Source organism: Prosopis cineraria, unplaced genomic scaffold (genome assembly GCF_029017545.1).
Source record: "Prosopis cineraria cultivar Desert tree isolate PC_DT_omini unplaced genomic scaffold, ASM2901754v1 PC927, whole genome shotgun sequence".
Classification (NCBI taxonomy): domain Eukaryota; kingdom Viridiplantae; phylum Streptophyta; class Magnoliopsida; order Fabales; family Fabaceae; genus Prosopis; species Prosopis cineraria.
The window spans coordinates 17,615-32,984 of NW_026556252.1; the positions used below are offsets into that span (position 1 = coordinate 17,615).

The 15,370-nt window shown below is 32.4% G+C and overlaps 1 protein-coding gene and 1 pseudogene across 1 annotated transcript; one reads left to right on the top strand and one right to left on the bottom strand.

The window, feature by feature from the left end:
- Window positions 1-318: 318 nt before the first annotated feature.
- Window positions 319-5,181, top strand: LOC129298820 (lysine histidine transporter 1-like; annotated as a pseudogene).
- A 6,581-nt stretch (window positions 5,182-11,762) lies between these two features.
- LOC129298822 (ferritin-like catalase Nec2) lies at window positions 11,763-14,038 on the bottom strand. Its single transcript, XM_054937268.1, has 3 exons — window positions 13,672-14,038; window positions 13,341-13,566; window positions 11,763-12,248 (listed from the first exon to the last, which is right to left on the bottom strand). Exons 1-3 carry the CDS (start codon window positions 13,983-13,985, stop codon window positions 11,871-11,873), a joined length of 918 nt encoding a protein of 305 aa, XP_054793243.1. The 5' UTR covers window positions 13,986-14,038; the 3' UTR covers window positions 11,763-11,870.
- Between the last annotated feature and the right edge of the window lie 1,332 nt (window positions 14,039-15,370).

The window sequence follows — 15,370 nt, forward strand, 5'->3', positions numbered from 1 at the left end:
TTCAAACTTCAGTGTATGTGTATATTATATTTTCATGTCCATCCCAAGTTACTATGTCCTGTGCAATACACCGGCCAAAGTTTCTACTGATGTCATTATTGATGGAATTATTTATTAATAATGAAAATGTGTCATTGAGGTGTTGCGTTGACCAAATTGTATGAAATAGAAAAATGATCACCAGGGAAAGTTCTATGTAATGCGTTGTCTCCTCCGGGAGAAAAGTCAACGAGTTATTAAAATGACAAAAAGGAATTGTACAGTGAGTTATATATGAGAGGCATGCTTCTTGTGAGATCTCATCTCTGGAAATATCAGTTGTGAGATCTGACTCAACATGGGAACTCAAGCACAAAACGATGAGTCGTATGCAGGCACTTCCACTAATATCGTATGACTCTTCTTTCTCCCTCTCCTTCTGTAACATGCTTTTCAGTTCATTTAATTCCCTGCTGCTTTTTTCCTTCTGCTCCTATCTTTGTTTCTGCAAATTCTTCTAAGTTTTCAAGCTAACAAATCAATGGAAGCAATATATATATATATATATATATGTATGTATGTATGTATGTATATGTATAGAGAGAATATCGTTATTTTAAGATAAATTATTTTCACTCAATGGTTCAGGACGAACCCCGTGCTTTTTCATCTTCCACCGGTAAGCTGCCTCTGCCTGGGGCTGCTTAATCTTATGATAATATGAAGCGATCGAGGGACACATGACCAGAAAATTTTAGTGGGGGTGATAGTTTATTAATAATGTTTAAAATTATTATTAGTATTTTTTAAAATAATGTAATGATAAATTTTAATGACTAATAAATGATCGAGAATATTAATATTAAAATAAACATTGAGAAAAAGTGTATATTATAATTATAAATAATTTTTAATTAAAAAGATTATTTATTGTGAAAAGAATTTTTTTTTTCATATATATATATATATTTCAATAATTATTTCTCGGTCAGATATTTTCCAAAGCTGTATAAATAATAGAAAAGAAGTAAAATATTTGAGAAACTTTTAAATTAAATTACTATCATTCATGCGTCATGTAGGGAAGATGACATCAAGTTATTTTCAAACTTTGTCAAAAAAATAAAGGTAATTTTCAAAACTATATTATTAAAGTCACATGAACTTTACGTAATCTCCCTGACCGACGAGGCTTGTTGGGAATGTCAAAATTTGGATCAGTCTTCTATTTTTATCTTGATAAGAGGTTGTGTGCGGTTTTATTCTTCTTCTTCTTCTTGAAGGTTATGTGAGGTTAATCTATTATTTAAAAAAACAAGGAAAAATAATCACTTAATTTTTATAATTTTAACTTTTAAAATTCAAACTTACTTGACTTGATGTATTTTAATTTGATAGTTTTGACTCAATTAAAACTTAATTCCTGAACTTTATTTTTATAAAGATTGATGCAATTCATTTTTATAGTTTTAGTCATTTAAAATATTAGTTTTTTTCATTAATTTATATAAGAACCAGCATTTTAAATTGTTAATTGTACCAAGTCAATGTTTAGGAAATACATTTTAACCTAATTAAAATTATTATGGATTGAGTTATGTCAAGTCAAAATTTTGGATTGAGCTTTTATTGAGTTAAAATTATAGAAATTAAATAATTAACTTTTTTCAAAATAATCTTTCTTTCAATATATCAATCTCTTGTCATTATTTGACTTATAAATATAAATCCAGCTACTAATGGCATCATAAAAGTGAATGTTGTGAATTATGACCAATTAACTAGCATGTGTTTGGCTCAATTGCTATGAAAGTTGTACCAACTTAATTAAAATTAAGTCTTGAATTTGACTCTTGAGAATACAATTGATTCTAATACTTGATGGAAGAGTTTGTCGCTTGAAAGGGTTGCACAATTGCTTAATCTTAACTAGGATGGATCCTGTTAAGTTTTTTTAGCTTGAGTTGGATAGAGTCTAGATACGAGACGTAGAACAAAAAAATTAGCAAGCATTAAAAAATGATTAGGGTTAATTATGTATTTGCTCAAACAATCGTATAACTTGTGCAGTGTGTTCTATGATTCTATCCCGAGAGGCAAGAACAAGGAAGGTTATGAGCTAGTATTGCTATTATATTCAGATTTCAGAGTTGGCCATACTTTTTTTTCTCATGTCACACACAACTCCCTTCCTTCTATATTTTATTAGCCAACTAGGTAACAACCTGTCCTCCTTTATGCATACGATGTTTCGAAACGGCAGAGGGTGTTTTTACTTTTTTTTTCCGTTCATTTTCCTCTCTACTTTTTCAATCTCCATCATTTATTAATTTTATCATTTAAAAAAATTATTTAATAAAATAATATGAATGGTAGGAATTGAAAAAATGAAGAAAAATGAAGAAAAAAAAAAGTGAAAAGACTCCACTTCATATGGAAACTAGAAACTCATTGAAATAGGATTTCACGACTTTCAAGATAAAGTTGCTCTCACGTTGCTTTGGTTAAAAAACCGAAGCTAAACACGCCAATTAATCATTTCGGGCAAACATGAGAATTTCATTTGAATTCTAGCTTTATGAAGGAAAAAGTTTATAGAGAGGTTTAATTAACCTATTAACCTATTGAACATAAAGATAAGCACTTCACAGGCTAGCGAATCGCCTTTGCTTTTGTATTGTACCTCCGAAAAGTTTGGGAGTTCCCTGAGTGCGTTGTTTGCTTTTGATAAGACGAACTATTGGACTCGCATGTAAATGAAAAATGGTCTCCCTGACCTTTATGATTCCACAATTACTTTTCATGCCCCGGGAAAAGCCAACCCCTTCAAGTACATGCCAAAATCCAGCTCTCTTAGTTTTTAAATGCCACCAAAATTGAATTTTTCTGATTCATTGCATATCTATTCTTATGTACCTCTGTTCTTATGAATAAGATGAATTGTATGTTCAATAGTTTGATGAAACATTAGCAAGCCAGAAGGAAATTGATGATTGGCTTCCAGTTACTTCTTCGAGAAATGCGAAATGGTACTACTCAGCTTTTCACAACGTTACCGCCATGATTGGAGCTGGTGTACTCAGTTTCCCTTATGACATGGCTCAGTTAGGATGGTAAGAGTATTCGAACCCCAACTACGTTAATTTTAGCACCATTTCTTTGCAAATTTGCTAACATTATCTCATCCCATTATCACGCAACCAAAAAATAAAATAAAATAAAATCCAGCGTGTATAAATTCAAGCACACTTGTACCCACCAATTGTATGTTGATTTGATAATTACGATGTTGTTTTCCTGCAGGGGTCCTGGCGTGACTGTGCTAGTCCTCTCATGGATCATTACACTGTATACTCTCTGGCAAATGGTGGAGATGCATGAAATGGTCCCGGGAAGACGTTTTGACAGATACCATGAACTGGGTCAGTATGCTTTTGGTGAAAAGCTGGGCCTCTATATTGTGGTGCCTCAGCAACTTCTTGTTGAAGTTGGTGTAAACATTGTCTACATGGTCACTGGAGGAGAGTCATTGAAGAAGTTCCACGAAACGGTTTGTCCTGGCTGCGATAAGATCAAATTGCCCTATTTCATTATGATCTTCGCCTCTGCTCAATTTGTACTATCCCATCTCCCCAACTTCAACGCAATTTCTGGTGTGTCTTTGGCAGCCGCAGTCATGTCCTTGAGGTACATGCATCCATGTCCCTTCTTTTATCTTTGCAGCTTCCATTAATTAGATACAAGAGACCACACGATAAGCAGTAAGTTTGATTTGTTCTATTTTTGTCCTACAGTTATTGTACAATTGCCTGGGCAGCATGTTTAAAACAGGATATTGTACACAAAGTAGATAAGTATAGATTAGATCATAGTACTGCAGGGAATGTGTTAAACTTCTTTAACGCCCTCGGCAATGTGGCTTTTGCATATGCTGGACACAACGTGGTGCTGGAAATCCAAGCAACAATCCCCTCTACACCCGAGAAACCATCCAAGGGTCCTATGTGGAGAGGAGTGGTTGCGGCCTATTAATCGTGGCTGTGTGCTATGTACCAGTTGCTCTCATTGGTTATTGGGTTTTTGGAAATGAGGTTCGAGACGAAAATATTCTCATTGCATTAAAGTCACCAGCATGGCTTATTGCCATGGCTAACATGTTTGTCGTCATCCATTTAATTGGAAGCTATCAGGTGATGAAGATACACACATATACTTTGATATATATGATTCCTTCTATTCTAGCTACTGCAAAGCACCTAAAGCAATATATTTATGGTTGTTCTGTTTTTCTTGGTCTAGATTTATGCAATGGCAGTGTTTGACATGATTGAAACGGTGTTGGTGAGGAAACTGAAATTCAGACCTACTAAATTCTTCTTCGTTTTGTTGTGCGTAATGTATATGTGGGTAAGTATAACTTAGGGGTTTGTAACATTTTCAATGGATACGCTTTGATTCGTAAGAGTACATTCATATATATACTTTCATTGCAGCGTGCACGATGTTTGTTGCTATCACCTTCCCATTCTTCAATGGTCTCCTAGGGTTTTTTGGAGGATTTGCTTTTGCCCCAACAACATACTTTGTAAGTGTCTTGAATGTTTGAAAAGTTGAATCCAGCGAGATCTCCCCTGAGGATTAACATTCGGCTTAACAATTTATGTTCTTTCAACTTTCAGCTGCCTTGCATCATATGGCTTACAATCCGCAATCCAAAGAGATTTAGCTTGTCTTGGTGGATTAACTGGGTATGTTGGGAATTTTTCTTTTGATGGTATTAAACATTTGTCCTTTTTGATTAATATATGGAATTAAATGGATTGATCTCAGATTTGCATTTTGCTTGGAGTGAGCTTAATGATCGTGGCACCTATTGGAGGACTGAGGGCAATCATAACTAAAGCCAAGGACTACCACTTTTACTCTTAAGTTAACATTCACTCTCTGATGAAAGAGTGATGTGTAGCAGATGCAAATAAATCCTAGTAGAAACGAATGAAGATGATGGTCCTGAGGTGGAGCCGATGACTTGTTTATTAGGGTTCACCTGCAAATCTTCACGATTGAAATAGGTTACTCATGAATAATCTATCAATCAGTTGAAGGAAAAGAAAACTATGGCCAGAGGGATTTTAATTTGTTACACAGATATACCTTATATCTGTAGCTTTCTATTATTATGAGAACGTGTTGGTTGCATTTCTTCTGGGAAAGCTAGAATTTTTATTCCTTTAATTTATCACTCCAATCACATCAAGAACAGAGTCCAATATTTGTCAATTTTGTTGATCTGTATTGTATTCCTATTATTTGGCTATGTATTCCAACACCACCGGCTTCTAAAAAGAAAAATTAAAAAAAAAAAACAGAGAGAGGGATTTATAAGTGAAGAAGAGATAGAAAGACTTGCTAACGTTTGCATCAGTTTCTAAGCCTACACAAGCATTTGAACAAGAGAAATCTGACTGACTCGTGTATGTTTGTTTTATGTTCTCTCTGTTTAGGGAGAATAATTATACTTTGGACCTTGTAAATCTACTAATTATTTGTGTAACTCCTTTGATAAAGAAGGTAATGAAACCTATGCCATGACTTGATTCAGACTTCAGAGCATAGTTTTTGTTTCATGTCCATCCCAAGTGGTTACAGATATGGGTTCTGGGTTGTGCTTCTAAGGCATGAGCAAGTGGTTAGAGATGTGGGAACTGTCGTATCTGTTTTCGGTGTCGTATGTTTTTCGAAGGCAAGAGCAAGTCTTTTCTTTTGTGTGTGATACATTTTTGTCTTTCCATTGCAAAAGTGGATAATCTGGAACGCAGATAAAAATGCAAGCAGCTTTAGAATGAGGAACATCATGTGGAAGAGATTTATCTGTCCAAGAAATACGAGGGATATAGAAACAGAGAGCTAGTAGGGGTGCCCCCCCCCCCCCCAACAAAATACTCATCTCTTTGTAAAAATTTACTATTGTGTTTTATGAATTGGTTAAAAAATTGTGTAGGCAAACCTTGCCCCACCTTAAGTAGAAGAAGAAAATTTGGCCCCTCCAGAACATAATCCTAGACCCGTCACTACATAGAAAGGAACATGTAGTAACAATGTTTTCTGTCACTGTGACATCAATGCAGGAAATGTAATTTTCAGATGTATTCCGAATGCTGTGGAAGAATAGAGGATTAGGAGGCTGGGTAATAAAATAGCTATGACATACCTAAGGATTCTTGGTCTCATTCAAGATTTCTAATTCATGATAGTAGGGAAACTGCATCATTAGCCTCATGGAAACTATTGCCCCTGATAACAACTATTCCCTTTCTTTCAAAATCGGAGACATTATTTTTAAGGATAGATTTCAATGCATAATTAAAGAGCTTTTATAAAAATATCCTTAATAAATAAATCACTCATATTTTATAAGAAGTGAGACATTCTGTTAAATAAAGGTAAATATGAAACAATGACATTAGGTTAAAGATAATTAACTAACTTTTTGTGAATATAATTTGATTAAAAATATCTTATACTTTTGAATCGAATAAGTATTCATTAATGATATGTGGATTCATAATTGGTGGATTGAATTTCTAAGGTTAGATGTTAAAAGAAAAATTAATCATTTAATTCTTCAACTTTTAACTTGATCGTGACTCAATCTTTTAAGTTTGGTCTATCTAAAAAATTCATCATTGTTGTTAATGGATCAAGGTAGATCATGTTTATTTAGTTATGTGTCACTAACTGGGAAAACTTTGTTAATTTTTTCTTATGTGGCCTCCAAATTAGCATAACCTCATATATTCAATGTGGAAACTAATTAAAAAATCAAAAAGCAAAAAAAAAAAAAACAAATTTGTAAAACACCAGGCTGAGATCAACAACTCCAAGACGCAAAGCTGAACACATGAACTTGATATTTTGTTTTCGTTTTTCTCATTATATAAATTCAAAAGGTCTAGGGAGAATGATAAAAATGGGGATTTGAATGCCAGTCCAAGTCATATTAATTTTTTCATATGTTAAATCTTCAATTTCTGATATTGCCTTGATCTAGAATGCCATTGGAATGTCAGAATCCATGAAATTGAAAATCAAAATCCATGAATCCAAAAATAATAACTATAAACAAGATTTCTCTAATTTAGAAACCCAAATCTCACTTTGGTTTTGTCACCGTTAAATTGATTTAAAGATAATTAATTAATTTATTGTGAGTGTAATTCAATTAAAAATGACACATACTTTTGACCAGAGGATATTCATTAATGATATTAACTCATCACCTATTTATTAATTGAATTTGAGAATTTATGTGTATTTGGTGCATAGCATATATATGTAATTCATGCATCCATTCAATATATTTAGATAAATTTTAAATTTGGCACGTATTTAACGCATATAAGATATAACATGTAATTCATTGCATTTGACATTTCCTTTTAATATATGCAAATGAATTTGAAATTTGACGCCTATTTAACGCATATAAGAGTAATCCATTACATTTAACACACATATTCAATATATTTAGTTGAAGTTAAATTTTTTAGTGTATTTGTCGTATCTCAGATGTGATTCATCGTATTTGACACGTCCATTTGGTATTTGCAAATGAAATTGAAATGTGGCATATATTTAACGCATATAAGGTGTAATTCATTGCATTTGATGAGCCTATTTAATACTCCCTCTGTCTCAAATTATAAAATATTTTTAGAAAAGAGTCAGCATCCCAAAATATAAGACACTTTAATAAAAATAAGATTTCATTAATGATACTTTTTCAATATTATCCTTTTCATATATTCTTTTTTTTCAATATTCTTTGATCAATGAAGTATTAAATGAAGTGCATTTTAAAAGTTTATATTTTTGTCTCGAAAAAGTATGATTGTAAAGTGTATTTAATGAGTTTTATTGGTATATAAGATTTATTTAAAAGTGTTTTATAATTTAAAACGGAGGGAGTATATTCAAATGGATTTGAAATTTGACGCCTATAAGTTGTAATTCATTGCATTTAATTGAATACGTTCATTCAATAATCCAAATGAATTTGAAATATGATGCCTTTTTAACGCATATCAAATGAAATTCATTATATTTGACGCGTCCATTTAATATGTTCAGATGAATTTAAAATTTGGCTTGTGTTTGATGCATATCAAGTCTAATTCATTGTGTCCGAAACGCTTATTTAATATATTCCACTGAATTTGAATGTGGCGTGCATTTCTGGCATATATTAGATCTAATTCATTGTATCTAACGCGTCCACTCTTGCGTTTAAAGGTTGTACCCAAATCCCCAATCATTCATCCTTTGTGCTTTCTCCTTTGTTATCATAAGTCTCAATCTCAACTTCTCTCAAACACCCAAGTTATCATTTTCTTTGAGCATTTCCTTCATTCTAGGCCTGATTCTTCTTTTTCCTCCAACCTAATCCCAAATATCAACTACACGTCTTTGTCCTTTTTACTTTTCCTTCACCCCCCCCCCCACCCTTCTTTATGTCTTTATGTTAATTTTTTTGATTTAATTATTGTTCGACACAAACAACCATATGATGGTGGTTTTTACTTGTTTTTATCACAACTCTCCCCCTCCTCTTAACCATATTAATCCATTCTCCATCCATTTTATTTGTTATATTGCAGATTGAACCATCAATTTTTTACCAGTTCTTGATTAGTCTTCTCCCAACCAGTTCCTCTTATACTCCAAACCAGAACAATTACTAATTCAATGATTTTCTAATCGAACCAATTGTCCAATTTTCAAACAATTGATGGCCAATGGCATATTTTAACAAAGCTCTAGAGAAAATATTAGCTATGAAATCCATCACACTTCCTGCTTGCTTGATGTAGTCTAATTTTTTTGTTGTTGAATTTTCACTCTTAGTTTTTGAATGATTGATTGTTCAAACTACTCTTGGAATTGGAAAAGGATCACATGAAAAGCACTGTGAAGAATCCGAGAAGAACTCGAGACCAACCAATCAATGGTTGAAAAAGAAAAATGAGGGCCTAATCTTAGTGACCATGATCCGTACCGCACAAGATCAATTGATGAACTTGAGCATTTTATGCTTAATGATCCTCCATGTTCTACTTCACCTTTTAGCGGCAGTTCAACTTTTAGCCGCAGTTCATCTTCTAAAAGTATAAAATAAAGAGTACCCTATACTTTTTTCTTATACTAAAATCAAAAGATGAAGATGTACTGAGTTTTCTCTATTATATATTTTTAGAAGATGAACTGTGTTAAGGTGCAATGGAACATGAAAAGGATCGTTAAACATTAAAATGCTCGAGTTCATCAATTTGATCTTGTAGGTGCCGCACAAAGTCACTAGGATCCCAAGCCTTCATTTATCTTCTGCCAGCATTGATTTGCTAGTCTTGAAAGTTCTTGTCAGATTCTTCATATTACTTTTTCATGCAATCTTTTTCTGCTCTAGGTGCAGATTGAGCTGCCAATTGTTCAATTACTAAAACAGTGAAAATTTCAACAACAAAAAAAAAAAATTAGACGATATCAAGCAAGAAAGAATTGTGATGAACAATAGCTAACAAAAGGGCCTAAACAGCAGCAGTATATATGACGCTCACAAGGAAGATGCAAATAGGAGAATCATTGTCATTGATCACTGTCGCAAGTGTACAGAGTTATTGTAAGAAATTGTCTGGAGTATTTTATGTTAAATTCACAGGAAAGTTGTGCCTTTGCTATTTAAATAATTAATAGTTCAAAAAAATAGAAAAAATGAATTATTCGATAAGAATATGAATAATGAAAATAAAGCAATAAATAATGATGAGGAAAATATAATCACTTGAAGCGTTGGGATTATGATTCACCCTATAGGATACTAATTTCTATCATTTCACTCTGATCAATTATAGTGATAATTATTTCTAATATAGGATACTAGTTTCTATCATTCACTCTGATCAATTATAGTGATAATTATTTCTAAAATGTGCCAATATTCTTTTAAATTATTAGTCCCTTTTTAATTAGCATTGAATTCATTCTTATGATAGCCAAATAATTAATTAAATTGTGAAGTCATATTTTAAGTCATCACAAATTTTTAGAACCATCTTTAACCTAATTATTTATGTCTATTTTTCTAGACCAAAATTTTTTCTTCACCTCCCAACCCATTAAGATTACCCATTGATTAAATGGTGGCTAGTCATAAAATTGACATGAAGAACAAGAGAAATAAATATAATTTAAAAAATATATAAATATAAAAACAAATAGTTAAAACAAAATAAATAAAAAACTAACTTTTCAATTGAGTTACATTCATATCCCAACTGGGTAATTAAAAATACATGATAATATCAAATAATATTGTTCTAAAATCTTCAATCATGAAAAATGATTTCAGAGAAAATTAAGGAGTAGAAAAGAAATAATTATGATTTGTAACACTCATCAACGATATCACTTTTAGTTTTTAGAATATTTCTATAGGCTTCAAATATCTTAAAGAGGATTTTTGAGATACTTAGATAAGTGATTGAATGACCTTAAATAAGGTTATGAGCTCTTATTTATAATATTTTGCAATTAATATTTCTTAATCCTTTTAAAATATCATAATATCATTTTAGATTTGATATTATTTAAATTTAAAATAATTCTCTTGCTCCCGCTTCCATGTGTGCCTCTTCAATGCATTTTTTGTTTGTATGATTTTTCTCTTTCCTTTAATATCTTTTATAATATTTCTGGCATACAAAAAAAAAAAGAAGATATATGAATAGATTTTATAGAATTCCTCTTTTATCTTATAATTAAGTGATGATAAGAAAATATATAAAATATTAATTAAATAAATATAATTAAATTAAAATTAAAATTTATATCTATTTAATTATAAAATATGTAATTGTCAATCACAACAACATCATCAACAGCAACAAATCATTGAGGATACCAAACCCTCATAAGCTGTACAGATAAATATTGTTGAAAGGTCATCTCTGCTCAATGTTTGATGAATAGAAAGGCGTGGCAGGTGAATGAGTATCAGATTTCTGGGGAATCCTATGTATCAAATCATGAAGCTACTTTTGAAGCAAGTAGAGTAGTTGAAGACAGCCTGTAGGGGAACTGGGAATGGCAGCGAGATTGAATGTTCAAAGTGTAACATAATGAAATTTCCAGTTTTCTTTTTCCTGTTCTTATTGTTATGTAATGATTTTTTTCAACAGAATCAACAAAAAACTGTGCTCCATTTTCAAGCTGAGTTAAATTACCCTTAAACAAAGCGTTATATATCCCAACCATTTCCAAGGGCCTTTTGTTGGAGTAGGGCTAAAAAAGTAACAAGCAGAAGTCAAAAACTAAATCAAACCAAGTGTGCGTTTGTATTACCATTTGCAAAACTAGATTTTCCGCAAATTAGAGCTTGCAAACTTAAGTTTGGATAAAAATCTGATACAACTTGCTTCTGATTCAACCTAGGTTATAGTCTTAACTATAGTTGAGTGAAAAGTAATCCTGACATGCATACGGAAATTTGCCCCAATTATAGCTTTTTACCCCCCAAATCTTGGTTTGTGTCATCTCAACCGTAGTCCGGGCATGCATGTGAGTTTGCTTGCAGAATTAATTATTGAGTAAAACTTGATCAAGTAAAGGGTTAATTAGATGAGAAGAAACCCAAAAAAAAAAAATAAGTGGAATTATATTCATACGTACGGCAACATGATACACGAGATGGATAACATATTATATGTGATATGAGGCCAAATCATATATGCAATCTAATATCAAAACACAGAAGGGCTGCTCTTGCGATTTGATTATTAATATAAAACAGTGTCAAGATACAATCCTGTGGTGTTTGAGAAAGCATATTAAGAAGACTAATTAGTTGAGAGGTAAGATTGGGCAATACGACCAAGTCCACCACGAGGGTAGAATCCGCCAGGGTAATGTTCATCACCATCTCCATACACGATCCTCAGCACTTCTTGTGGCGATCTTCCATATGAGAGCGATTCCTGGTCACCTGCAAGCACGTTCCCTGAAATTCTTCCCTCTGCTCCTAACTTCCTTGGCACTATGAGCCCTTCGTCTTTCAGCCCTTCCTTCCCCAGCTTGTTCCTTAAATCCGAGATCCGGTTCGTGAACTCCGCCACGCTCTCTCCGTACGGCACCACCGTCTCCCTCCGGCGTTCGTATAACAGCGTTCTGATCACCGCGTCTTGCCCTGATTCCACCCCCAGAAGCCCCGCCACGAGCTGTCAAATTCACATGCATGTACATGTTATATATGGTTCTTGAGAGAGATTACGTGCGTTTGAGATTGTTCTATGCCCGACCTCTTCATTGTTTTTCATCTATCTCTTTTCATTTAGATCGAGCATAAAATCTTAGACTTTTTTTTTTTTTTTAAAAAAAAAAAAGAAAGATCATAAGCATTTTGATAATGAAAGGGTGCATTTAATTGAATTTTTGCAATTGGTTTTTTTCCTCCCTTGATGCCTCCCTCTTGCACTTTCATGGACAGGTGGTTTAACAAAACGAAAAAGACACCTGCTGATGTGAGTGCAGGTGACAGTTATCAAGAGCATACCAGATCCCATTTTTTTAATTAATTTTCTTCCAAAATGTTAAAAAGAAAACCCAAAATTGCATACTTCTCTATTCTATATATTAGTTACCTTTTAAAAACATAATCTAGTCTCCCTTATAAGTCACTAGCTAATGTAATTGTTTTGTTTCAAATGAAAATTTCTAAATTACCCTTCAAAAATAAAAGAGAGAAAGACAAAAAAAAAATATTGTATTATTTGTTTACTTTTTGTTTTTTAATTTAGGATTATATTTAAAATTTTACTTACTTTTATTTCTTATATTTTTATTATATTAATATTGATGAGGTTAATAAAAATAATTTATAAATAAAATTAGAGGCAGTATTCTAAAATATTAAAATTAAAATATCTATTATTTCACGTAGAATGTTTAGGGTAAAAATAATAATAATAATAAACCAATTGAAAGGTTTCTAGAAACCTAAGAGAATACTTTTTTCAAACCACAATATATGTAGGATGTTTTTTAGAAGTCTTACTTAATTTAAAATATAAGATATTAGATAAGTTTTATATTTTTTTTAATACTCTTATTTTATTATATTCCATTTAAATAATTAATGAGAGTATTTTAAATGAGTCAAATTTTATATTTATTCAGTGGGACTGAAAGGATGTGAAATTTTTTAGAAAAACAAAATTTCAACCACCTCATTTTTAAAACATGAATTAATTAACAAGTACTTGTATGATAGTCTAGAAGAGCAAGACATTAGAGCTGTGTGTGAGGCTTACCGCCTTGGAGGTGAAGTTTTGGAGCAGTGGATTTGCTCCAACGTAGCCAGTGAGGCCAACATAAGGGATTACATAAGACGCGAGCAAGTAGTTTATTTCATTTGCGTATGGATCGAAAGCTGGGTACAGCCTTCTCCCAAATGCACTGTTCATCACATCACCGAATGCTTCCCTGCTCAAGTTCAACAATGGCCTCGGAAACCCTTTCACTCTGCTTTTTATTGCCCTGAAATTTCATTACTCGTACAAAACGCAAACACCAGAATTTTAAATAATATCAAGCGCGCACGCACACACATGTATATGTTAGTTCATAGAGTTGAAGAACAACCTTAAGTGACCAACTTCCTGTAATCCAAACTGGAGGATGATGTCTCGGACTAAGAAGCCCAGATTGGCCAACGTGGCACCAACAGGTGGGGGTCCACCATCAGCTAGTTCTGGAGCTACTGAATCCAATCCATGACCCGAAGCCCCAATCAGAAAGAACTCGGCTTCCAAGAACTCAAGATTCAGAGGGAACTCCAGAAGATCTGCATCATTGATCTTCATGCGTGCTTCTGCACTTGCAAGCAAGACGAGCAGGAAGCTTAGGAAAGCCACCTTAATGGAGGTTTTTGAGGGGGGAGTGTCATGAAACCCCATGTTTCTCGCCTGTTTTTCTGGCCTGCGTTTCTGTCTTTCTGCTCTGTGTCTTTGCCATTAACGTGTGAGCCTATATATACACAAGAAACCGGCTGGTTCCTTTGACTTTTCGCTAACTCTGAGTCGGTTGTTGCTACGTGTTCTTTTTGTGAACTCAGTTCTTTCAAAGCAGTGCCTTCTGGTCAATGTCGTATAGATGAACATTGTTATTGCCTGGTAGATTAATTTTAATTTGATTTTATTGATAAAAGTATTTCAACCAATTGTGAAATGGCGTTACGTAGGAAATTGGAAATCACTGAGTTGTTTAGATAGACTGGAATGCAAAAATTCTGTCAGAGTTCCACATGCATGCTAAGAGTGATGAAATTAAGGAATTGGGATTTGCATTCGTGTCAAAGGCCATGACCATTTTAAAACTTGTGGTAAAAGAAATCGTGGGATCATTAATTAACTTAACATAAGTTAACATTAATAAATACGTCAGTGTGCCCGTCAATATGACATAGGAGGAACTTAACATAAGTCCAAGTTATCATTAATTAACTGAGACGACTTTTGAATTGAAAATTTAAGATGTGCTTTAATAAACAAAATAACATAATAAATTTTCTTGATACTCTGCATGAAAAATTAGAGGCTCAAAAAATCTCGAGGCTTTGCTTGAAAGTTTTTGAAAATTTCTTTACTTTGAAAGCCCAAGTCTGGATGGGTTTAGTCCAAATAATCAAATTCTTTTTATTATTAATAATAAAAAATTAATATTCACCTCAACTTTTACTTAGCCTTCACAAACTCTCCCCCAAACTTTTAGTTCACACATTTTGCATTCATAAATGAAGTTTTAATGTTATAATAATTGTTTATTTTAAATATTTCTTAAGAAATAATAAACACCAAGAGGTTATTTCATATGCTTTCATTTTTACCTTTTTAAGTACTGGGTCTCACTTTAATAAGGATAGAAAAAAAAGTTTGTTGCATTGTTGTGTTACTTGAAAAATCTTAATTCTTTAAGGTAGCAAAGTAAAATCTTGTCCCAAAAAAAGGAAAAAAATAAAATAATATAAAATTTAACAATCCGAGTATTCAAGCCAGCCTGAATTAAGGCTAGCCTTTGACTATAAGTTTTTTAATGCGTAGATATTTTAAGCCTAATTTGGATAAGTCCAGCTCCAATAAACATGGCCCATTTGAATTATCAATGCTATAAAAAATACTTCATTGGTTCTATTTATAGAACAGTGAAAGATATATGTTTAGGTCTTATTTATAGAAAAATACTTAGATAGATCGAATGTACCATATCATTTGTGATCTATCCAATAAAAATATAATATTTAAATAAATTTAAATATAAATTTATTCTAATATTAATGATAGTA

Coding starts and splice junctions, on each gene's coding strand:
- LOC129298822 (XM_054937268.1), bottom strand. CDS start 13,985: ATGGGGTTTCATGACACTCCCCCCTCAAAAACCTCCATTAAGGTGGCT. Junction 13,567..13,671: donor CAGGAAGTTGGTCACTTAAG/GTTGTTCTTCAA, acceptor ATGAAATTTCAG/GGCAATAAAAAGCAGAGTGA. Junction 12,249..13,340: donor AAAACTTCACCTCCAAGGCG/GTAAGCCTCACA, acceptor TGAATTTGACAG/CTCGTGGCGGGGCTTCTGGG.